Source organism: Ambystoma mexicanum, chromosome 6q (genome assembly GCF_040938575.1).
Source record: "Ambystoma mexicanum isolate Mex_15411 chromosome 6q, UKY_AmexF1_1, whole genome shotgun sequence".
NCBI classification, from domain to species: Eukaryota; Metazoa; Chordata; class Amphibia; order Caudata; family Ambystomatidae; genus Ambystoma; species Ambystoma mexicanum.
The window spans coordinates 1,399,481,808-1,399,508,189 of NC_090937.1; the positions used below are offsets into that span (position 1 = coordinate 1,399,481,808).

General features: G+C 42.9%; 1 protein-coding gene across 7 annotated transcripts in view; it reads right to left on the bottom strand.

The window, feature by feature from the left end:
• The window catches only part of RGS12 (regulator of G protein signaling 12), a 1,255,576-nt gene that overhangs the window by 561,343 nt on the left and 667,851 nt on the right, over window positions 1-26,382 (bottom strand). For all 7 annotated transcript variants that reach the window (XM_069632045.1, XM_069632046.1, XM_069632044.1 and 4 more), the window contains one exon: window positions 13,978-14,147. In XM_069632045.1, coding sequence (XP_069488146.1) covers window positions 13,978-14,147 — 170 coding nt within the window. The remainder of the gene's footprint in view (window positions 1-13,977; window positions 14,148-26,382) is intronic.

Here is a 26,382-nt window from a genome sequence, read left to right on the forward strand (position 1 = left end):
ATTGCTTTTCTCTTTGCACCAAATCGATGAAGTGCACGGCCACCAGAAAATATGTTTTTTTTCCTCAGTGCCACATCTCGCACTACAAAAAGACTAAGAAGCCCAGAGGATAAAACTAAAATGTGGAAAAAGTTAGGTCTGACCAAGTGACAAACTCAACCCACCATCACAGCCTTCCTAAATGTTTCTCCTTTGATGGTGGCTCTGCTCAAACAATGTGCCCCTGAACGTCAACATTTTGGCTTTAGACTTACTACTTTCAGGAAACACGTGTCCTGGCCAGCATATCCATCAAAATCATTGCAGCAAATCGTGGTTAAGTCATTCTCTCACACTGGAGACCATTGCTCTGAACGTGAATCTTTGATAGCTACTACAGCCATCCATCCCTTAGGGAAAAATCAAGTCGAGCAATGGATTTGTGAAGCAGCCATCTCTAATATGGTTTGACACAAAGATCCAGTAGCAACGTTCTCATGGGTCTCATGGAACTCCAGAGCGCACCAATTTGTTTCTCGGACAGTTGTCAAGTCTATTTCATTTAACCTCTTCTGATATTTTTGTTGTTGCAGGAAACTTGGCTTACCACTAATCTCAACATTGATGGCTATAATATAGTCTGAAACCCTGCTAAAAGTTCACACAGAAGTCGCCGAAGTAGCGGCCTTGCTATTGGTGCTTGTGCTAGCATTTCCTTAGAACATGTATGCATTGGTTATACATTTCCTAATATATTGTCGGCCTCTCTATCCCTTCCAGCATTCAATGAAGGAATACTGATTATCAATGTTTACGATCCCCTGAATTGCAAGGCCACATCCAAAATACAGCAAGCATTATCTTAAACTGGTATAGTAACGGCTTACATTTAGAAACGCCCGTAGATCCTGGCATGGAAATGCATCAGTCTTGTGAAAAGAATAGGAGTGGTGGGAATAATCGTGGTTGGAATAATCTTTTTGATGAGAATGACCTGATGTTTCTCTCTAGAGAAAGTCCTGACCATCCTGATTCCAATTACACGTTATTTGGACCAATAGCTTATATGCTTAGAAGCTGTGACCAAAAAACATGAGACACAACCACCTTAGCGATCATGCCACACTCTCCTGTACCACTGCAGCCAAACCTAACAACGCTAGAAATCACATAATGTGGTCTTTGAAAAAGTAATTTCCAGGCGATTTTGGGGATATAAAATTCATCTTCTTGTGACTCTGGGAACTAGGTTTCTGGCTGATCTGAACATATTCAAAATGTGAGAGTTGGTGAGCGGGTGGAAAATGAAATTAGGGATATGCTTAATAACTTACATATTCATAACTGTTATGCTTGTTTTGCAAACAGCAGAAAGGTGCCACATGGCCATGCTACATGATACAGATTTGGTGGTCAGCCTATCTACTTCCCCATGATTAGCTGAAATAGAAAACATGTTTAGTTTGGCAGTTGCTAGAAAAATTATGAAGTTGTGATACATAACTAGTTTTTGCCAAAAAGCTGAAAGGAGAACAAAGGATGATGAGAAATGGGAATTGCCAAATATTGCTCCAGACCCCTAAACCAATCCTGACTTGGAGGCTTGGTTTGGGCGGAGAGAGAAGGGTAACTGTTCAATTCTAGTGGCAGGGATTATTGCAGGGTACCTCCTCAAGATTCTAAAATTGGTGGCGTCATCGCAGCTATATAAAGGGGACTGCACTACGAAAGAGACACAGAAAAAGGAGAAAGGCAGGAACAGACAGGCATCAGGAAGGCTGCTGAAACGTACCATCTGACAGCTGTAAGGAGACACCAGAGGAGATTGCTGAGAGTGCATGCGGGTGGAGCGGTCTATCTCTAAGAAGGCCTCAAAGCTGACTGGGTCCTATGTTGGAGAGCGGGAGGCCATCTTTGAGAGTGGAGTGATCAGACCCCTGCCCTATCTTTCAAGAGTCTCCTGAGATGCAGTTGGCTTTCCGGAACCTTAAACGAAGGCTTGCTATGTAACTAGAACTGAGTCTTGGGAAACCAAATGGTGGGGGAGTCTGTTTGCCTTGAATCATTTCCCTTTATAGTGGGTGATGGGGGCAAAACTGAGTAGATTCTTAGCCTATGTAACCAAAAATATTAATTTAATTAATTCCCCATTTGGCGGAACACTCCGGGATGAATTTTGTTAAAATTAACAAATTATTATTATTATTATTATTATTATTAAAATTAACAAAGCTCACTTCCCAGTGTTTGCTGACAACTATAGTGTATAAATTAATTAGGTAATCTTAGTTGTCCAGCTGACCCCGACTTCTTTAGGGAAGAGGGGAGTCTTTGTTCTAAAAATCAGTGCAACCTTTTCATCCAGCTTCCCCAACACAGGCTTTTCAGTAAGGGGGGGTCTGAAATCCAAAATTACCCAAAGCATTTCAATTTTTGGGTCCGACTTCCCAACCTAGACCAAAGCAAGGCGGGTCTGATAAATCAAGTGTGGGCGAAATTATAATTACCATATGTATTTTTTACCAATCTTGAAATCCTACTGCTACACTTTTAAGCCTGCAGGAAAATCAAAATGGTACAACACTGCATAAGTGCCTTTATTATTCAATTATCTAGTGAAGTGAAATTTCCAGGAAGTGAAGAATTGTAATTGTGTTTTTTTTAACTCACTTTTGTGATTTATTTATGGTGAGAGAAGTTGATGGTGTTGTGCCACGGATAAAGTGGTGTTTAACAGTTTTGTGCTAAATTCTATTACTTTTAATTTAAATAAATACCAATATATTCCCCGTACACCGCCCTGGTTCTTGGCGCAATCTTAGCTATGGGGAGAGGGATCCAAGGGGCATGATATGTGTCTGAGATGGGGCTAAAAAAAGTATCTGTTAAACAGTTTGTTGTGTCACCTCTTGAGTGTGGAGGGAAGGAACTCCCTGTGTTGAGGGTGGCTTCTCAATAAACTGTTACAAATTGGGGGCTCGGGGCAGGATTTTGCTTCCTATTCCTGACCCATCACAAGTACATTGCAACAGTCTATTCATTTTCATGCAATTGCATTAAGGTGGAGGGAAAGCTGTCTTTGTTTTGTTAAAGTGGCGCTAGGACTTGACTCCTGAGTTCCAGGGAGGTGAATAGGTAGAAAATTAAGAGTGCCTAAGAATTTATTTTAGTGAGGAAATCAAGCAAGAACAGGGTGAGTTTGCTCCTGCATAGAGAAAGTTTTATTAAGGTGCAAAAAGCCAATTGTGAAAATGACTACTCTATTCTTAAAGGAGAATGGGTTGAGGACGATGCAGGAAACTGGCAAACCAGTATTTTGCGCGAGGTTACCTCAGAAAGCAATGATATGTGGCTTGAAGCCGCAATATTACACAAAGCACTTGATGCATTTTATGTGACCATAACTGCTTGTGATTCACAGATACAAATGGCTCAGCTAACTGCTCAGTTCTATTTTGATGAATCAGGCCGAAGACCTGTCACAGGCTCAGGATCTTGTTCAACAACTCAAAGCGGAGTTAAAAACACTGCAGAAAGAGTGCAGAGCGTGAAACACAGTTTTCTGCACTGAAAATTACACATAAGGAGTGTAGGAAATCAGAGCACGCTGCAACACAAGCTAAATGACCAAGCTGCTCATAGTATAGTTGTTTTGTAGGACATTATCACATTCCAATTAGAAATAAAACAATTGAAAACTGAAAATAGTCAATTAATGATCAAAGGGGTTGATTCCCAAAATGACTTTGATCAGATACATCAGCAGGTAAGTATTTTGAAACAACAGACGACGTAGCTGGCTCAGGAAAAAGACCTCTTGAACCAAAATAATAGCATCCTATTACAGAAGATAAATGAGTTGGAAATGGAGGTAGAAAAGGGACAGTCAGGTTCTCATGAACTGACCCGAATTAAAGAAGAAAGGAAGGAGATTGTAGAGCAGGTGAGGCAAAAATAAGCTAAACTATTAGAGGCAGCAAAATGTAGGGATGAACAAGAGAAAGAGATTAGTCTTCTGAAGGAAAAGCGCCTTGAATATGCACGCAGTTTACAAGGCTCTCAGATGGAAAATGAATCACTTCAGCTAGATTTGCAGCAAACAAAGGATCGGTTGGTAGCACAGAGCAGGGTGCATGAGATTAATCGTGCCTCAGTGTCAGAAGTAAAGAGCCAGCTCTCTGACTACCAACAGCAAATAAACAAAGAGAGACACAGGAGTGAGAGCCTCACAAAGGAAATGGAGCATTATAAACAGGACCTGAGGCACCGTGGCCAATCAGGATATAGAACAAGGCCCACTGATCAAGGTGCGGTAACCTTCCCAACAGTGGCCTCATGCCAGTCATTTACAACCTCTTGTGCACAAATGGGAACCGACCTCATGCATGCCACCTATCAAGAGCAGGGTGACATGAGGCAGTTAGACTTACCCAGGCCTAGCTCAGCTGATCAAAAAGGCCAGTCCCTGTCTGATACTGGCGAGTATTCTTCTCTACAACACAGAAGGGAAAATGGGCGAAACAGTGTGTCCTTGGAAGTAAGGAATAATACAGTAAGTACTTCAGACCATGAAAACTCTTCTGAGGAGAAAGTCAGGGAGTTAGATTGGCTGAAGATGCGATTACAAAGAGGCCACCTTGCCTGCTTCGCTGAAGGAGAAATGCCAGACCCTCAGCCTAGGAATGGCATTCTAAAAACCTCTTTGTATTAAGGGGAAGGGGGGAATTCCCCAGACTCCCTGGAAGGAGGGAAGAGGAAACTGGGTACTATCCTGGGCCTGAAAGGAAATCCAGGGAGAGAGACCCCAAGAGTTCACTTTGGGCCAGGTGAGAGGAGTCCAGACCATGTGGTTCTGGGAGATATTCTCAGTCTCATAGAGATGGGGAGCACCTAGAAGACAGGGAAGGGAGTGCCAGTAGCATTTCTGAGTCAGAAGGTGAATGGACTCTGGTGCAGAAGAAGAAAAATACAGGGAAACAAAGAAAAGGTTTTGTGGAAGATCCAATAAGACAAATCAAGGCCATAAAGAGCTTCCTGACCCTATACCACAAGAATGCCAAGTATTCAGTAAGGGAGCACCTTGAACATTATGAGCAGATAATAGCATCATTCCAGATCAGAAATGATGTGAATTGTATAGCATTTGCTAAATGGACGTTCTCACTTGAGTGCTCCAGTTTCTTTGCAGGACTGGAGGACCAGGATCATCATAAATGGTCCACGCATAAGGCGGTCATACCGAAACATGTTTCCACCCATAGGAACCCAAAAGAGGGCCGTAAGGCTGCATATAACTTGGGGAAGATCAGGCGCCGAGGGGTTTGTGCAAGAGTTAAAGCGGGCATTTGCTCAGGCTTCCCGGGGGGTGAACACCCATAGTAGGGAGTTCATAACTACATATTTCTATGCCCTCCCCAAATACATAATGGACTCAGTTGGTGCGTGACTTTCACGAGATAGGACCCTGGATAGGGTGATTGAACAAGCTACCAGGATTTATGAGGTCCAAAAGCCTGCTGAGAGTAGAAAATACAGTAAAACCCTCAAACCATCTAACACTCCTGCTGATGTAAAGGTGGCAGAGGTAAAAACGACCTCTCCATTGGATCTGGAGACGGAGGGGCTAAAAGTAACCCACCTGCCAACAAGCAAAATGGAAAACAGAAGGGACCCCCCCCAACTCAGACCAATCGAATGGTAGTCAGGCGGGGGCCCAGAATAATGATCCACCTGACTCCGTCCCCTATATAAGCCCTAGGTACAAGGGTACTAAACCAAATCCTGGGGTATGTATACACACCCCCGGCCCAAGGGGGTGGGGGGACAAATCGGGTAAGTACTGCCCTGGGAAACTTCCCTAGTATCACTCCACCTCCCAATTTGAATTTTTTTTCCAGATATCCCCCAAACCAGAACTTCCAAAACAATCCTCTCTCTCCCCGGTTCCAGGACAATAGATCCCTAAACCCGGGAGAAGGGAGATCCAGGATTGAAAATTATGGGGGGTATTTACAGTACCCGAGCGACTCCACGAGAAGGGACAGTTACCCCTTTCAGGAGCAGCAGAGGTATAACCTGAGACCTCCCTACCACCCAGACAAGGTCTCGCAACTGGGCCGACAGGTCCAGCAACTGACCAATGATCTGGGGAGCATGCTGAGGGCTCAGTCCAACTCTCAACCTAACCCTGCTTCCAGAATTCCCCAACACTCAGGTCTGATGCCCCAGGGGTGAAATGACGAGAGGAAACCTCTGACAAACTACAGGTTCCGGAGGAGGAGGCCTGGGTGGAGCGTAGATATCACGCCCTTGAGGAACCCTCCTTTCTCACCCAAACAGAATCCCTAAAAACCTCTCAGCCAGAACGAGTCTCTTCTATCCCCAAAATGTTAGAACCCAAATCGCAAAAGGTAATTAGGAGGGGTCAAAGAAGAACCCACTTTGTGGAGGAACTCCGGATTATCCCCTTTGAAAGAGAAGAATCCCTGCAAGAGTCAGGAAAGCAGACCTTCTCTTTCAAAAACAGAGGTATACCTCACAAAGAAAAATGGGTCCCAAAAGACCCTGAGTGGGACTGGTTAAGTATGGAGACCGACACAGAACCAGAAACAATTCAACCCCAAACATATGAGCCAAACAGTAGTGAAACAGAGTGGGTGTCCTTTCTCCAAACAGGTTCTGAGAACTGCTGCCAGGTAACGGCGGACAGCCAAGCAGCTGGGGAAAAGGAGGATTCCCCAAAAACTCCCATTGCAAATTGCAGAGTTTTTTTTACAGATTCACGAACATCGACACAGAAAATGTCCCAAGTTCACACAATGTCAGAGTTCAATATTAAGGAAATGACCACCAGGCTCAAAGTTTCTTGGAACATAGTTCATACTTGCCACTCCTGCAATTCTCACTCAACACAGCCTTGTTCTTATCGGTTTCCCTCTCGACTCACCAGCTGTGATGAAATGCTTGGCTTTTAGCTTCTCTGGAGTCAAGGTCGGGACCACGGGCGCGGGAGCTTCCCTCGCTCCTGCTTATAAGCATAGGCTTGCCCAGTGTACGGTTGACATCTGCTGCAGAACACGTGCGCTATTGTTTGCGGTCTTAGGCTCTCTTGTTAGTGTTAATGCTAAAGGATATTTGTACTGTGCACTATCACCACCAAAGTGGTCCCCTGGTGCCCTGGCAGATCTGAAAAAGGGTAAAGGGGGTGGGTGAGTTAGTGGGATCGAGCAGGGAAAGTGCAAGCAAGCAGTGATATGCTGTTGGCAGCTTCAGTTCGGTTAGCACCGTCCGCTGAGCTTGTGTGTGCTTTTCGGTTGGTATCCGTCGTGCTCTGTTGTGAGAAGGTTTGTTCTGTTGTGATTTGCTTTGTTGTTGCAGTGTAGTGAAGTTTGTGTGGTTTGCTATGCTATAGGTTTGTGGTTGTTTTTGTTTAGAGTCTGAGAGGTGTATGCAGAAGGGTGAGATTGTTAGTGGGTTAGTTATTGGCCTCGCTATCTGGATGTGGTACGTGTTGATGTCAATTTCTTTCTAACTGTGTGCGAGTGAATATCTCCACATTTCTATCTTGGTGCAGCACTGGGTAATATCTGCAATCCTGCCCAGATGCGACGCAAGCCAACAATTCCATCTACATGTGGTATTGGCCAACATTCACAATCCTGGCTAGGTGTGACAAAGGCTGAAATTCATGATTATATCCAAATGTGGCCCAGGCTACTATTCGCAATCCTGTCTAGAGGCGACTCGAGTCAACATTTACCATCCTGTCTAGATGGGACGCTAACTAACATTCACTGTTCTATCTAAATGTGGCCCTTGCTCACATTCACAGTCCTGTCAAGAAGCGACGCAAGCCAATACTCACAATTCTATCTAAATATGGCACTGGCTTGCACCCAGAATCCTGTCTCGCCGGCAGGCAACATTCCCAATTCTATCCAGACGTGGCACCGGCCAACAACCAGAATCCCATACAGACGTGACACAAGCCAATATTCACAACTCTATCCAAACGTGGCACTGGCCAACACAGACAATCCTGTCTAGACGTGACGCAAGCTAACATTCACAACTCTATCCAAAGGTGGCCCTGGCTAACGTTTACACTCTTGTCTAGAAAGGACACAAGCTACTATTCACACGTCTACCTAAATGTGGCGCTGGCTTCCTGATAGGGTTGTCGTTCGTGGGCGGTTCCACCTAGCATTGTTTCTCTAGTTCTTGTGGGAGTTTCCCCTGTGTTGGTTCTAGGTGTTGTCTGAGCCGTCATGGGCTATGTTAGCCTGTTCTTTTGCATTTTCTGCCTGATTGTTTCAGTTGTTTCTGTTTGGTTCCGAGGTGTTGATGAGCCAGGTTTTTAGTAGTTTTTTAAATTTTAGGTGGTCTTTGGTGTTTCTTATTTTTTTCGGTAGGTTGTTCCAGGTTTTTGCCACCAGGTGGGCAAAAGAGGAGCCCCCTGGTTTTTTCTTGGCATATGGCTTTGGTTCCAGGTGTATTTCATTGCTTGATCAAGGAGTCTCTTTGGCTTGTAGATTGTTATTTTCTTTTGTTGGAATTTTGCTAATTGCCCTGTGTGTTATGCACATTGTTTTGAACGTGATCCGTTGTTTGATTGGAAGCCAATGTAGCATTTTTAGCGTTGGTGTGATCTGATCTCACCTAGATAGTTTGAGGAGGAGTCTAGCTGCTGCATTTTGTATGCGTTGTAATTTCTTCAGGATGTGTTCCGGCATCCTGAGGTACAGGCTGTTTGTGTAGTGATTCTTGACATGATGAGGGCGATGACTGTCAGTGTTTTGTGAGTGAGGGACAGGAATGGCAAGGAGGAAGAAGCGTTTCTTAATCGTTTGCCTATACTTGCGGCTGTAACGTTAGTGCGTTGTCCATTAGGACTCCCAGGTTTTTTACTACCTTTGATGGTGTGGGTGCAGTTCCTAGTTCTATCGGCCAGGGTATGTAGGTGCTGTTCTCTTGGTTTTTGGATATAATCAGGATTTCTGTCTTTCCTGGGGTGATTTTTAGGTTGTTGCCGTTCATCCAGTCATAGATTTCTTTTAGACATTCTCCTAGAGTTGAGTTATACGCTTATGTATCTTCGATTAGGTAGATTATTTGAGTGCCGTCTGCGTAGGAGTAGTACATAAGGTTGTGTTTTTTGAAAATCTGGATTAGCAGAGTCTGGTAGATGTTGACATACATTGGTGATAGTGAGGATCCTTGTGGTACTCCACAGTCATTAACTCGGGGACACCCCTTAAACCCCTGCTCCCAAAACACCCATGTATTTCCCCCCAAAAATTACCACCTATGGCCGTTCCAGATGACCATATATACGGCAATATTTTTGGTGGGGATAATATGTAGTGATACCCGTTATGCCTATATCTTCTAATCTCTTGATCAGGGTGTCATGGCTTACTGTGTTGAATGCTGCCGAGAGGTCGAGCAGAATCAGGGCCGAGGTTGTGTTGGAGTCAGCATTTGTTTTTAGGTCGTCCCAGATGGATAGGAGTGCCGATTCTGTTCCTCTTTCGGGTCTGAAACCGCCTTGTGCTTGGTCTAGCAACTGGTATTTTTCTACGTGTTCTTGAGTTAGTTTGTATAAGTAGGTTTCTAAGAGTTTTGCCGGGTAAGGGATGTTTGAGATCGGCCTGCAGTTGGAGGTCTTCCACGTCACCACTTGTGTTCTTAAGAACTGGTTTAACATATGCTGATTTGAAGGATCATGGTACGGTTCCTGTCGCGAGCGAGAGATTTCTGTAGTATTCAGATGGCGTTCCTTGTGTGAGGATTGATTTGTAGATGTCTGGGGGGCAGGGATCCATGGGCGAGCCTGCTTTCTTGCTATGCTTTACCAGCTTGAAGAATGCCTTTCAGGATATTTCCAGGACATTTTGGAGTTTGTGCTCTCATTTATGATGTTCAACATTTCTTTGTGTGTGTTGTTGGCTTTGGTGATTCTATTGTCATAATGCCTTTTCTTTGCTTTTTGCATTTCCTTCTTGTATGATCGGATTTCTCTTTGGAACTGAGATTTCTTATCTTGGTCATATTCTTTCCTCCATTCTAGTTCCAGCTTCTTGTTGTTCCTTTTCATGGTGCTTAATAGTGGGGTCAACCATTTTGCCATTGTTTTTTTTCTTGAGGGGTTAAATGGTTTTTCCGCGGAGATGTTTTCGATTGTATCAGCAAGCCATTTATGTAGTAGGTCCATTTTCCCATCTAGGTCTGCCTTCTCCAATTCGGTCGTGGATTGCTTCGTTAGCTCCAGTTGTTCTTTTAGGTTGCTTTCTTTGACGGTTTTCCAGTTTCTTTTTGTGGTGGTTGTGAGTTTGAGGGGCTGGTTGGTAGCTTCAGTCGGTAGCGTGATAACAAATGGAATGATGAGATGGTTGATCCAAAGTATTTGTATCGACGGTGGAGTGGCGATAGGTTTCTTTCTTGGTGAAGATTGTGTCAAGGGTGTGCCCTGCCGAGTGTGTTGCTCCTTTGACTAGCTGTTGTAGTTTCATGGTTGTTAGTTGCCCGATTAATTGTTGGAATGCTTTTCTTGTAACCATATGTTGAAGTCCCCCACGATTATCAGATGGTCATGTTGGATGGCTATGCTGGTGATGGCCTCTATAAAGTTGTCAACGAATGTTGCATTGTATGTTGGTGGTCTGTAAACCAGTATGAATTTGATGTTTGTTTCGCTGATAGATGTATGACCATGGATTTGCAGTTCATGTTTAGAGGTATGTCTGTTTTTATTTGCAGGTGTTCTTTAAATACTATTGCAAGACCTCCTTCTTTTTTCATTTTTCTATTTAACTGTAGGCATTTGAAGTTAGTAGGGAAGCAGCTTTGGAGTGTGATTTTGCAGTTATCGTCCAGCCATGTTTCTGTGATGAATAGGATGTCGATACCGTTGTTGCACAGCAGATCAAAGATCTGTGTTGTGTGTTTTGTGCTCTCTTCCATGAAGGTTCCGCAGGCCTTATGAATTTCTCTATTATTGATTCTGAAAGGGGTGTATCAAGGGGTGTATCATCCAATTCATCATGTAGTGCCCTCGCCTGTACCAGACTTTTGCAAATTCCCCCGAGATACACTAAAGCTAACATGTTGGCCAAGGAGATTGTATTTTGCTATGTTGCCTTCGAGGCCCAACATACGGTCATTCATAGAGGTTATACTGGACTGCCAGGGCAGCAGTTTTTCACTTTGAGTTACTACGGCAATGTTAAAGTCCCTGATATTATCAACTAGCCCGATTGATTGAATTTCCACAGACCTAGACAATAGCTGAATTACAGTCCTCCAATTTCTTTATCAGTTCCAGTAAAGAACCAGCATTTATGCGGACTTCCCCCTTCAGCCCTTCAAAAACATTAAACAGGGAATTCAAAACAAAGTGAAGAGCCTTGAGCGTAGGATCTGCGGGCAGCAGGGTCGGATTGGCCACTCAGCCTTTCGGCCTGTGGCCGGGCCGAAATAGTCCCTGGGGAGTGGGGCCGGTTTCTGGCCATGCCTGGGCTGGTTTGGAAGAAAAACAAAATTGAAAATAAATATATATTTTATTTTTTTATTTTTACAAAAGCCTTTCATCCGTCTTAGGTCGATAAATGAGTACCAACACAAGTAGGGTGATATTGTATGCATATTTGTTCTATAAAAAAGAGCTTAAGCTTAAGTGCTACACAATAACATATATTGTCATTTGGCCTTGGCCGTCTCCTTGGATTCACAGTAATTTAGTGTACTTAGGAACAATGCTATTTGATGCCACTTCCTGTTTTATCAAGGGGTGAAAGGTCGTGTTTCATCGCTTCCCGGGATGTCACTTAGGGGTGGGGTCAAATGCTTCAGGTCGTCATCAGAGGTCAAGGGTCATGAGGCGAGGGGTGGGCCACTTTTTTGAGGGGAGAGCCACTTTTTTTTGGGTGACCGGGCCTATTTCTTGCCCCAGTCCGACCCTGGCGGGCAGACCCATTTCTGGCACTTTTTGCAGAGTATGATTACTGTGTGAATTTATTATATCTGCATCTTTTCGAGATGCAGAGACACATTCCCCTGAATGTTTGCAGATTCCAGTTGACCAGCACTCATGCCCTCTGCCCCTTCCAAACACTCCTGGTCTAATAATGATGGTTGTGCTGAAAGCCTGTCATCTAAACCAGTGGTAGGACCCTCCAAAATGTCCTCCATTTGCATTTGATCCACAACTTCAGTAACCTCTGGCACCCTCATGTCGGGTCCCGGAACCCCAGAGTCCTCTTGAAAATCACCCTCCCTTCCATCAATTACCAGATCCAAATCACAATGAGCCAAAGTATCATTAGGTGGAAAACAAGCCTCTATCGTTCGATTCATACATAAGGCAGACAGATTTTACTCCAAAACAGTTTTTAAACATACGCTCCTCAACTTTCCCCCTCGTCATTCAGGGCTGGAGTTACTGAACCCGACTCCCAGGAGGTGTGTCTTACTGGTGTTAGAGGGAATCGAAAATTATTTAAGCCTCTGTCAAGAATAATGATGAAACACTTAGGTGTCGAGCCAATAAACTGGACCCAGCGTTCTGGTCCTGTGAAGGTTGGCCCGGCTCACCTGCCCTTGTGTCATCCCTGTACACCCCACATCTTAGGTTGTACATACTCCTCACCCGTGTTCAGTGCACACAAAACTGAAGTTCAGAGATGTCCGCAAAACGAGAGAGACTCCACACTAATTCAAATGTGTAAGGTGACCAGAAGCGTTAATACCACGTTAGGACCTGCGCCCCGATCCACTAATTCCACTGGGTGTCAACTGCTTCCAACGCTCTGAGCCAGACGTTATGGCTATACGTGATACCTAGGCAGTTAATATGCACAAGCCAAGAAGCATCCGGGTAATCACAAATAATCGGTTATTTGAAATAGCTCAGGAGAACCTAGATCAAAGGCTACAACACTCCACAATCTCTAGGTTATCAGCAAACCGTCTGAACAACAAAGGGCCCCCTCACCAGCACAGAACTAGATTAACTGCGCTAAAATAACTGGTCACATGGACCTTTGCCTCTCAGCTCCAGCCCCACTCAACAGGCCAACAGGCTGCAGATTGGACTTTGCCTATTGGGCTTTGAGACACTAGCCACTTATCAAGCTAGAGCAGCCTCTGTATAGCTGTCTGCGTATACCACGACTACTGAGTCGATGGACAGCAGTCAGGGCAGTCAGAGAACAGCGTGTGTCCAGAGCAATGTATACGTTGTGTATACGATTTGTAAATAAAGGATGGATGATTGATTTGGTAACGCCACTACTTAACTAGTTGTGCATTGAAATTGATGCAAACCTGAGATAGTAAATAGTATATTTTTATAATGACCACTTCGGACCTCATTCCTTAATTGTACTTCACACCTAGCATACCTTTTCCTGACTTCAAGCCTAACTGTTCAGCCACATTACTACATGTTGAGTGTAACCTTGTTGCACTCCTACAACTGGCTTCTTCTCAGAACCCCTCACCAAAGTAGGTTATAAAAAACCCTCTAAACAATGGGGCACTCTTAACACTTATGTCAGAAAATCTAGGGTAAAAAAGCAAATAAAAGAATTGTGTACGACTAGAATGGACAAGATGTGCAAGAACCTGGAAAAAATACACATCCATTCAGTAACTACAGAAATATTAAGACATTATTAAAAGAAATTGAAGAAGCAATCTCAGCAGAAGTGTGGAGATCATTGGGCCTTAAACCTGAACTACCAATATTAGGAATTATGGGAGAGTCAGAATCAAGATGATGGATTCAAATCACGACATCCTCAGCTGGGAAAAATCCACTTGGATGAGGGGAAGCGTATGTTTGTGTTATAGGAGTCATTTGTTTACAGTAACACATTGGGTGCCATATTTTAGAACACTGAGGCAAGTACTTTTTATTTGTGGAAATAGCAGCATCAGAAATTTAGAATTTTAACTTCTGTACTGAAACAGAAAGTGTCAAAACGTTGTCAAACTTACAGAAAAATATTTCACGCCGAAGGGGTCCTGTAGTAGTCGCTCAAAACATACAGCCCAGCTTGCTACCCTTCGCTCTCCGAGCCTCCTGCAACTCTGCACACTGGGAAGACTAGCGTTGCTACTAAGGCTATTGTCGCTGACACATCCTTTCAAATCTGCATTATTAAGCTCTGTTGACAAAAGAGAAAAGATCATTACACAAGCCACACAAAAATAACTAACTGTATACCTAAAACAAACACTGTTACAATGATCTCATATTTGGAAAGACTGAAGAAAATACAACTAGCAGTTTGCAAACCCACGATGCCCAAACAGAGCCTAGTTTTGCACTAGGAGCTTGTTTTTTTAAGAAAAGCTATTTCAAATCATTAAATCTACTGCCTTTTATACATAGGACCCCCTATTTGGGGGAAATGGTTATCTTTGTATAAGTTTGGAATAGGAATGAGAGATGGCAAGGATACCAGATACATTTTTAAATGTTCCATTCAAATTCATGACACTGCTTCATATCGTCTTCATCTCTTGAGGATAGCTCAGGGGCAACACGCTAGCCTTGGAAGGAAGATGACGTGGAACAACACAGGTTCGATCCCCGGGTCTGCGCTTAGAAACCTCTGGGTATTAAGCGTGTTACAAATAACCAATTATATTATATTATATATATATATGAGGATCATCATTCAAATATTCAAATATTCTTCATACGAGTAGGAACAAAGAAACCTTTGAAAAAGTAGGATTGCAGCCATTACACAATTCCAATTTTCTTTTACAATATGTGTGGTCTAATATGCTCATGTATTGATTAGGAACTCCCATAAAAGATATTCTTTATCAGTTTGGAAAGCTCATTGGTGGTTGTTGGATGTTTGTAACTTAAAAATGCACACTAAACATATTCTGCGCAAAAGCAAGTCTTACATTTCTGCACAAGGATATTCTCTATTATTTTCTATGCACAGCACTTCGATCATTAGATTTCCGAACAAAGGATAGATGATTGATTTGCTAACACCACATTTGTGAAAATCAGTCTCAGAATATGGAACGGCCTTCTGGAATGTTGTGTATCACACATTTACAAAAAGTTCCCATTGCGTAATCTATAGAGCAGGAATGTTTCCATTTGATGCGAAGGTCGGACAATTTAGCAAGCTCCCTTGAAGGCATTATTAAAACTTGGTAGCATCTCTTACTCAAATATACATGGGGATTAGAACAGATCTACTGGGGCTTTTGGATTATTTGAAAATGTTCCAATAGCAGAATGCACAAATCCCCTTTAAGCACGGGAGCTTAACAGAGTTTTTAAATCCCTTGCGTTCAGGTTTCGAGGAAGAGGTTACATACAACAAAATAATCCATGTACAGTGTGTTAAAGGGTCTACATTTGTATATTAAAAGCATATATATGTTGGACATAAGGGCACAATTACAGCAATGAAATAATGGTAAACTTTGCATTTAATGCAACAACAACAAAAATGGTTAAAGGCTTATAATAAAAGTACAATGATTTCACTGGGAAGAGACTACGATATGAAGCTGCAAGATGGAGCTGTGAGATCAGAAGCCATTTTACATAATAAGTACTGTTCGCATAGGTGCACAGTAATTGCAACTGCTTGGTGGAGTGGGAGTACATCAAATAATCTCGGACTGCATGGAAACTGGCACAAAAAAGAGTAGAGCAGCCCATATTCCCACCAACCTGCCCACTTCTGTTTGAAGGCTCACTGGGAAGGCAATCAGAAATCCTCCATCAGTTGAAGGAAGGTTCTGCAGTACATTACCTTCTTCTTGTGCCCAAGCCACGGAGTAGGGTGCTCTATTGTCTCCACTCCAGCAGTAGGAGGGGCCCACACAGAGCCCACCCCCACAGGTCTTGGCAGAACCATGGGTTCACCAACATAATCTACTTAGTTTTAGGCCAGCCAAAAGCTGGTCTAAAACACAGTGAATTTTGCCTATGCATTGCCTGCGTCACAATATTAATCTGGAAAGGAAGCCAGTGGTGGGCATCCATACACTGGTCAAACTAGCTTACAAAAGATTTAGCAACATGCGTTTCTACTTATCTAATTTATGGACTGTGTCGCCCCTTGTTGTATTAATTATATTAGAACGAAAGCCAGAAGAGCCAAATACAAATGTAGCAAACAGAAAATCTTCTAAATCTCCAGTAGCTGCTAATTTTCTAGATCCTCATCATACACTTGCTCTACTTCAGTATGTGATTTTGTAAGAAATAAAAATCCTGAAGAGGGGAGGTTACATTAATAGAATAAAGCACAACACAGCCTGGACACCTGTGCCTAAACTCACTCTCAGCATCACAAGACCAAGTCAAAGACAAAATCTCAGATATCCAATTGGCTTTAGAAATGTAATATTCATAAACAGCCAACACAAATTTTGACCCTTTCACAGTCTTCCTCAGCGCTTCAATTACATGGTCGTAATCACCAATTCCTATTCATATAGTCACTTAGCAGTTCAAATGCCTTGACAATGGCGTTCAAATTCTTTCACTCCCTGCATCCTTGAATACTGGCTTAAATGCTTGTCCAGACTTTACAAAAATACTTCACTACAGTATTATGGGTTAGATACCATCTGTTGCAAAAATGTTGGTGGCAAATAACCTGCTATGCGCTGGGATAGTTAGTCACAGTTCCCTGGTGCGATACCAGCATTCCACGCAATAAACTGTAGTGAAGTGATTTTGTGAAGTTTGGACAAGCATTTGAGCCAGATCAGAACCTTCCATATTTTTATTGTAGACCCAAATATTACTAGAGCGAGCAATGATCCCACTGATTGATATAGCAGATGGTGCATCTAAGATTGGACAACATTATATTCCCGTTAATTTGGATATTAAATTATTCACTGTTGATAGAAGAGCAATAAAGCGGACAGTGACCTTGAGATTTGCCATCTTGGTTTTCTATGGAACTTGCTTCAGTTACTGCCTTGAGAAATATTTTGGTTTTAAAAACTTTTGGCTTGCCTGAACCAACAGCTCTGTGACAGCTTTGAGGAGTTGTACATCTCTTTACAGATTAATATCCTTTTGCATACTCATACCTACCAAACACGTTAGTGTTGAGGACATATGCCCATCAAATACATGTATATGAATGCATACGAATTGTCATTAAAAAGAGTAATTTGATTTATTTGCTAAGATTTCCCGTTGTTTAATCCTGAAGAAGAATCTATATGGATGGAAATCTATTTGGATTTGAAAAGCATAGATTACAAATTATATAACTCATACAAAGGTGAATTGAGAAATTATGACTGGACTGCTTTGATTAAGAAATGTACTTTGTATTATTACTTTTTATCTACAAAAATGTGTATTCAATTACCAACCTGTGTGTTAAATTGTTTTATCAACAAATGTATTAAAACAAAAATGTTATGTTATGCTATCTAATCACTGTTTATGGCATAAATATACGATTATTCAGTAAATATTTTTCAAAGATTTGTTAATGTAATTATTTAATGAGTAAATATTGTAAGTATTGTTTTTCAAATATATAGAGCACTCCTTTTTTAATCTGTGTGGTATTTGTTCCTCGAATAACTGCAACACCATTCCTACACATTAGGTAGCACGTACTTTGACTCAAATTAGCATGTGCCATGCTGATGCGGCACCACCCACTGAGGCAGCACCCACAGGTGGTATGCGTAAGAGGATCCCACTGGCAAGATCTTTGTCACCACCTAGAGTCACCGCTTGACCATGTCGGTGAGAACTAATGAATGGTACTTGGCTTTACCTACTACTGAGCAGTTAGTACTGGCTTTTACGTAATAAGAGCCCACATGTAAAAATAAATCACCTGTTAGTTGGAAACAGTCAGCAGTGGATGGCATATTATTACATACATCCTCGTAACAAAAGAAATACATATTCTCTATAGAACATAACACAATATACATTTACTGGACAGTATTTCATTTTAGTAAAACTGATGAGACCACATCATAATATCAGATAAACACATGTTAAACATGACTTGGTGATTAGTCAGTACCACTGTTCTAAGAGTGAAAAGCTAAGGGCCATATATTGTGCATTTCGCATGCTTATCAACCTATAAAACCATTTGGTTAAATATGTATAGCAAACGGGTACGCAGAGTGCATACTTCACAAGTTTATTACTATGCAACAGTGTGGGGTAATAACAGTAAAATGCAAAGGTGCACACTATAGTGTTCATATGTGCATGGGTCTGCAAAACATTCACCTTCACTGCTCTAACCTTCACTGCTCTGTCTCTGACACTCTGCCCCTGCCATGAGGATCCGCCTGTAGCCTAAATCCAAGTGCAACTCTTGGTACGACTCAGACCTTGTCACCCTTAGGGTGGCTGAGAGGAAGTGGAGGGAAACAGGTACACCCTCTGACAAACTGGCCTGCCGCCTTCGCCAAAGGCAATACAGACGCTCTGTTCTTGCTAAGAAGAGAGGGCACATCCAAGCCTGCGTCTCTGCGGCATCTAACAACTTAGCCGAACTCTTTAAAATCTGCAAGGAGCTGGCCAACCGTGCTGCTGCAGTCTCTACTTCTCCTGTCCCCCGCCAGGCCCTCTGCACGGCCCTGGCTTCTCATTTCATCACTAAACCTCAGGACATCCTGTCCACCCTAGTCTCTTCGCCATCTTCCTCCTTCTCTCCTGGCCCTGCTGCGGCCGCCTCTCCTCCCTCCTTCTACTCCCTTCCTTTGTTCACCCCTGACAACGTTTCTAAACAAGTCTGATCTATTAGAGTCTCGTCAAAACAGGCTCTTCCCCGTTCCTCCAAAACCATCAAGAACCACATTGACACCCTCGCTCCAGCCTTGGCCGATTTCTGCAATCACTTTTTTGCGGCTGGAAACTTACCTTCCCCTCTGACACACTCCCTTGTGCACCCCCTTCTTAAGAAACCTTCTGCTGATCCCTTCTGCCCGGCCAACAATCGCCCAATCTCCATTACTCCTTTCCTGGGCAAACTCCTGGAAAAGCTGGCCATCTCCCAGCTTAACCTTCACACTGAATCTGTTGGTTGTCTCCATGACCATCAGTCTGGCTTCAGAGCAGCCAGAAGCACGGAAACAGCTCTCCCGAACATCTGTGAAGACCTGCTTTCAAACCTTGATTCTAACCTTCCTTCTGTCCTCATTCTCCTCGATCTTTCCTCTGCTATCAATATGGTCAACCATGCCATCCTGCTCAACCGACTCCATGATAACCGTGGTATCACTGATCAGGCCCTGGCCTGGTGGACTTCCTTTCTAACTGATCGACCGTCCCATGTCCAGCTGGGGTTCTTCCTCTACTCTATCTCTCCCTCTACCTGTGGTGTTCCCCAGGATTTCTCCCTGGCTGTTCAACCAATACCTGGCACCTCTTGACCATTGCATAGCCACGCTCAGTTCCAACTTCCATTGCTATGCGGATGACACTCCGCTCTCCTTCAGGCTCCCCTCAGCCACCTCTACTCCTTGATTTCATTTGCTAAGATTTCACAGTCTTTCTGCAATTCAGGAGTGGTGTGCCGCCAATGATCTCTGCCTTAATGCCAGTAAGACTGAGATCCTTCTCATCGGAACACCAGCTCCCTCCTTTCTTCTCAATCTCTTGCCACCCACCCTGGTCCCTCTTCCTTCTCCTACCTGTGAGGCTAAGAAACTCTGGGTCATCTTCGACTCCACACTCTCCTCCTCTCCTCACATCTCCGAAGTCTCTAAGAAGTCAAACTACCAGCTAAACCTCCTAAGAAGTATTCTTCCCTTTCTCACTTTCCCCCATAAGCCGCCTGTCTCCAGAGCTCTGCTTCTCTCTAGGCTAGACTACTGCAACAGCCTCTTTCTAAATCTTCCTGCCTCTACTCTCCATTCTCTACAACTCATCCAGAACAGGACTGCAAAACTTGTCCTTGTCCTCAAGCCCAAGGATCGTACCTCTCCAGATCTAAAATCCCTTCACTGGCTCCCAGTGGCAGCAAGGATCAAGTTCAAGACCCTTTGCATTCTCCACAAGGCTTTCTGGTGCCTGGGACCACACAACCTCCAACTCTCTCTTCCTACATATCTGCCACCTCGAGCTCTCGGTCCTTCCACCTCCAACTCTCTGAGGGTCAGTCGCTTTTCCAGGCAAAGAGTTGGAGGCAGATCTCTTTCTTTGGCTGGGGCCGCCCTCTGGAACAACCTCCCTGTCTCTCTGAAACTTGAGCAGAACCATCTACAGCTCCGGAAGCAACTCAAGGCCCATCTCTTTGCTTCTGCCTTCTCTCTTCCTCTCCCTTGCTGATCACATGCCTATTCCATGCACTGGTCACCCTCTGAATTCCGAGCCCAGGTCCCTGCCTGTCCAGCTGCAATCCTGCATTGCCTCTAGGCTCCCATGCACCTGTGGTCTGTATCTGTAACCCTACAGTCCCCTCTCTCCTGCACTTATTTGCCACCCCGCTGGCAGCACTCTTTTTTCTCCTTTGTCCTGCACGTCTCCATCCTCCCCCTACCCCCAGCACTTCTCCTCTGCTCTTGCGCGATCTGAATGACACAAGGCCTAGTAAGATTGTTGTTTTGTCCTCCTTATGTTTCCGCCTCCTTGTCTTGTAGCGCCTAGAAACACTTGTGTACAGGCGCATTATAAATGCCATATCATATATCTACGCACTGGCACACAAACAAGTTTATTTTCTGTTACAAAAAAGTGCACTCCCTACTCTTTCTATTAGTGTGTTTTAAGACATCTGGGAGTTAGAGAACCACACAGGCCACACTGAAGAAGTGTCATCTGTTTTGAACTTTACACATCTCTCACAATGATGCACCTATTTGAAATTAAAAACGCTTGTGCATTAAATATATGTTGGCCTCACTCACAGAATAAACTATTATTATCAAAGACATTATGCACAGGTTGTTCTACTCACCCATCTATATGCTTTAATATCTGCAAAATGTTTAAGCCCTGCTGTAAAGGTGCAGAATCAGGAGATCGATACAAGAGTGGCATGGTTGTTGTTATAGACTTATTTTTAATAAAAAGTAAAGTGGAAAACCTTCCTATTCCTAGCAGTAAGAGGGGTTTTCCTGCCTCTGTGTCAGATGGGTTGTCAGAGTGGAATTGCTCTGGGTTCAAATGGTGCTGAGGTCAAAAGGTTATACAATTCAAAATGTTCTTGTAGATATCTCGAGAAATGGAGATCTAAGACAAAAGCGGTAGCCGAAAACAGGTGCCAGAAGTTGAGACATTTAACATTATAACATTCTTCCACTTGAGAAGTGTACTAGAGTCTAAAGGCTCTACCATGAAGCCACAAGCGAGGGAGAGCAGTGTATTTCGTTGGTGAATAAGGGATGAAAAGGGGAAAAATAAGTATAAGATATTATCAAGAGTTTAGAAAGTGCTGGGCCAAATCACGATCATGCAGCACAAATGCAAGCAGCGTGGCCAACACTAGCAAAGCAAGCGCATGCCTGCAAATGCATTACCCAAGCACAGCATGTGCAAGCATGAAACCTCAATTAAATGCCCCAGTCAGGATGACAGAAAGCGCAACCACCCCAAGCCCTCTCACACCCACGCAGGAGCGCTTAACAGCACAGAAACAGCCAGATATAAGCCTCACTGAGACAGTCAGCACAAGTGGGTAGGAACTGGCAGCCTGGAAACGGCACATGCCCCATGGAAACTCAGAGATTTCAGCAATTTGTTTAAAGAGTTTCTCAATATCAAGAACGAATCAGAGAAATGTATTGAGTAATTGCATACTTTGATACAATGGTATAATCATTCATGCTCTGATATGAATCTGATCATGAGAGTGAGTATGCCCACCAAAGTGTGTCAGCGTGGCTCAATAGAGTGGCTGGTCCATAGAGGATGTGGTATTTGGTGATGAATTAAGTTCAGATTAGAGTGCAAAAGATTGCAGTAGTATGTCTTTGCAAGATAGACTGGGGTAATATTTCTAATACAAACCAAAAGAAAGATGAATCACTAGTAAATAAATGTCTAGAGCCATTTAAAGTTGTTTCTATGCACCACCCAGGAATAAACTAGCTGGATGAAATGGCGCATGAAGATCTGACATGTGCATATATACATGGACTATTACCTAAGGTACAACTGCAATAAAAAAACATTTGCAAGAGTTGGCAAACAAAGCCCCTTTGCCAGGATCAAAAAAAGGATTCCAGTAAATTAAGTTGATGGCACTACGGGTGCAAGGTTAACAGCAACAATTGTTGCCAGGCGGTGAGGGTTTGTAAATGCATGAGGAAGGTGCCCATTACCAGGAAGAAGGACTGGATGACGAAAGAAGAAATCGTTCCTGCTAAGAGGAAGGTTCCCTATAGTAAAAAGTTGCCCATAAGAATGTCTCACATAAGTATAAGCTTGTCCTCCGTCCAAACATATGCTATCACACTATAACACAATTCCGGGGTTTTGATCCGTGGTTACCATCACCTACTTTATTATGCAGGGTAATTTATCGCGTACCAATTGTAAATAATAATGTAATGGCCAGATTTGAGAGTTATGTTGTCTCGCTATCCCTCAAAACTTTAAATCAAATTATAATTCTTAAACCCATGGAAACCCGCAGCCTGTTTTCGGACTGTAATGAATATTGATACGAGCATTGTACTTCAAACATGGCGTCTATCTTTCTTGCACATACACACAGAATGGGACATCCATCGAAATAGTAGTAGGACTAGGTTGCTACAACAACCCATGTAAACTCAGGAAGTGAGCCCGCTTTCTCGCAACAGACGGCAGGACATTTTCATGCGCTCTGAAGGTAAGCCTTGGTACAGTTGACTGAGTAGATTCCCAGCCACTGATCAACACCGCGGCATTTACGCTCGATCGCCACTAACACTATATTATTGTACCAGAGCGCCCTCCATGCACTTTTGCATACTGATTCAGTCAACACGTGGAGATTAACTGACGCGTAGCTCGTCTAATTTTAAAACAAACATCAGTCACGGATACTTGTCGTTCCAACAATGACGCCATAAATTGTGATATTAGCACCACGGCACCAATGTTCGCCCAGAAGTATTATTGTTATTTATTTCCATGTACCAGTAGCATTATTCATGTACGCTCGTATAGGAATCAGTCTTTCTGTTGAGATTCACTCGTGCCCTTGTCTATCATTGCTCAACTTAATTGATCACACCAACAATGCTGCAGTTTGCTAAATCAATGCATCCTAAGTAGTGATACATATATGTATCACTGCATGAATGTATTACCTAATCCGAGATTTTTTGACCTGATCTTGTATAGGGGGGATTCAACCCGGGATATTGTGCGGCAATTAATTGGAACTATATGTTATGGAAACATAGTTAAGGCAACCATGAGTGCAAATCAAACCTTATCATTTAGTTTACGGATTGGTAATATCTTATTTGACTTGTATTTTTGAAGTGACATATTCATTAATACTCTCTTTCTCTTTGCATTTTTTTTTCTCTTTGTATTGTATTTTCTTTTCTTTTGTTCATTTACCTCAAACCTCCTACCCTTCCGCCCCTCCTGTACTTTCTGTGATTGATCAACACCAATATCAATAATGTAATGTTTGTTTTCATGTGTCCATATATTATTTTCTTTTTATTTCTTTTTATATATATAGACACTTGATGTGTGAACTAATTCTGAATTGTGAAATAACAGTGTTATCATTAGCCCTGATTTGAAAAGGACACTTGTGTGTCGAAACACGTGTTATCCAAAGGGCAATATAATAAATAATAATCCTTATTCAGGAATACTATAGTGTGGCGCAGTTTCTGAAGTGTGTGCTATCACACTAACTGATCCTACCAATAATAAAGGCAAAGCAAACGTTGGCCTGGAGAATTATTTCTCCTTCCCATTCTTGCCTTGTGCTGGTTGGTGCTCAACTCCCTCTCACCATGCGTCTCTCTGGCTTTGCCTGCTCGTAAAGTCCTCGGAGCTTCAGGGCAAGGGTATACTTGTACAGTTCAAAATTTCAAGTCCCTTGCTTGACCCCTTCTAACAAAGTGTCAATCAAGATAAATAGATCTCTTCTTAGTTCTGCAATTTGGCTTTGCAAGACCTGTACAGCCTAAGTCCATCTTCTCTCGCTCTCTTAATTTTGGTTCCTCTTGCCGGGTTGTTGCTCTCGCTTTCACCCCCTCAGAGTGTTCTCTTCTGTAGGTGGTATTTGGTAACCCCTCATGAGTCATTATCTTTAGCTTTACCCCTTTGGAGTGTTAGGTCCTCTTGTCAGTGTTTGATAATATTCTTTTAAGCTTTCAGTATTTGGCAACCCCTCGTGGGTTATTATGTTTAGCTTTGCTACATTGAAAAGTCCTTCTCCCTTGGTGGTATTCGGTAGCCCCTTGGGTGGTATGAGGGTTATGGTTAACTTCACATTTGTGGAGTGGTCTTCTCTTCCGTCAGTGTTTGGTAACCACTTGTGGCTGATTATGTTTATCTTCGCCCCCGTTGGAGACTTCTCTCATCAGTATTCAGTAACCCTTGCTGGGTGATTATGTTCAGCATCACCCCCATTAAGTCTTTCTCTCTTGTCAGTATTTAGTAACACTTGTGGGTTGTTATTCTCACATTCAACCCCTCAGGGTGTTCTTCTGTCTTTCTGATATTCAGTAACCCCTCATGGGTTAGTATTCCCACCCTCAGAGTGGTCTTCTCTCTTGTGGATATTCTGCTACCACCCAAGGGTTATTATAATCACTTTCACCCTTCTGGAATGTTCTCCCATCTTGTGGATATTCTATAACCTCTCCTGCGTGATTCTCACTTTCACCCCCTTGAAGTGTTCTCCTCTGTGATAGATATTTGGTAACCACCCATGGGTTATTATTCTTACTTTAACCACTTTTTAGTGTGAGGCTTATTTTGGGTTTTCTTATACCCCTCTTCGAAATATTGATTTTGTTTGCACCCTCTAAGGATTTTTCTCTCACTCTTTGCCTTTCGATAGCCCCAACAGGCCCAGTGGATAGCTGATCAACCTTAGCGTTCAGCCCTTCCTCCGGGTTGGAGTCAGAGCTCCATCGCCCTCCTCCCTCTCCTTATGGGAAACCAGGTACCTGCTGTCCCACAGTGTCTGCCATCAAAGTAAGAGGCTGCACCTTTCGTCTGAGAATCACACTGATCGGTTCTTCTGTCGCCTTCAGCTTCGCTAGTGAATAGCAGGAGAGTGTACCAAGTGGATGCAACACAGCATTGAGGGTCTGGGACCACCACAGAGGAGAAAGATAAAAGGGTCAAGAACCCCAAGACTGGAAAAAGAGGAATACTACACTGATAGGATACAGGAACTGTGAGCTAAACATTTCCTCGTAAGTTTTCAGAGACTTAAAATATGAAGCTAGAGGAAAGGAGCACAACCCTAGAATTGGAATCTTGAAACATTATTTTGCAGCACTTATTTCTAAAAGTGAAACTGGGAACATTTCTGTTAGTTGGAGGAACAACTAACACGTTTTATTTTTAGAAGAATTCTTCCCTGCACAGTTATATTAGATTATTAGTGTTAGGGACAGAATTAGGTTTTTGGGACATGGCAGTTTAATTTAGAACTTCCTGACAATCTCATTAGTTTCCTTTGAGGCAGGGAAACCCTTCTTGGGGATTGAGAGGCATTTTCCAACTCACTTATTAATAAAGGTAAATACCCCAAAACATGCCACCATTGTGTCCGAACCTTAAATTATGCACCCTTACAGCTGTTATTTCTGAAAACTTAGTTATTCACCCAGTATATGAGCCCTTGACAACATATATCGATCTCATAAAATCATACCCATTTGTTGAGTCTCTTGTCTAGAGAAATTGTATTGGGATGTGAAATTTTACGCAAATTATGATGAATTATTTGTTTTGCTCCAGATAGAGATAACTTGGACAGCCACAATGAATATGAAAGCAAAGTGATTGTTATGATAAAGAACAAGCAGGTGAATGAATAAGTGGGAAAGTTGAGACATGGCAGGTAGATGTAAATGACCCGTTGGCTTGAGATCCCCAGAAATTGTGGTCGCAATATGCAAACGATGTGGATTTAAATCCTAATAGCGAAACATCAAGCTAGACACTAGCAAAACCTTATCCAGGAAGCTGAATCTAGCAGCCAGATAGTGAAGCAGGAATCTATGTGGTAATACATTGTTAGAGCAGAGAATATTGGTGCCCACGACTAACCCATTTTGTTGATAAAGAAACATGGCTGAGATGTACATAGATTTGTCTAAGATTTAAGGGCAGTAAATGGAGTAGTAGGTCCATCTTTTCTTGTCCTCACTAATCCAGGAACTATACTGTTGTGCATACCATCCAAAGGGTTGGAACTATGTTCAACCTTCTTCTCC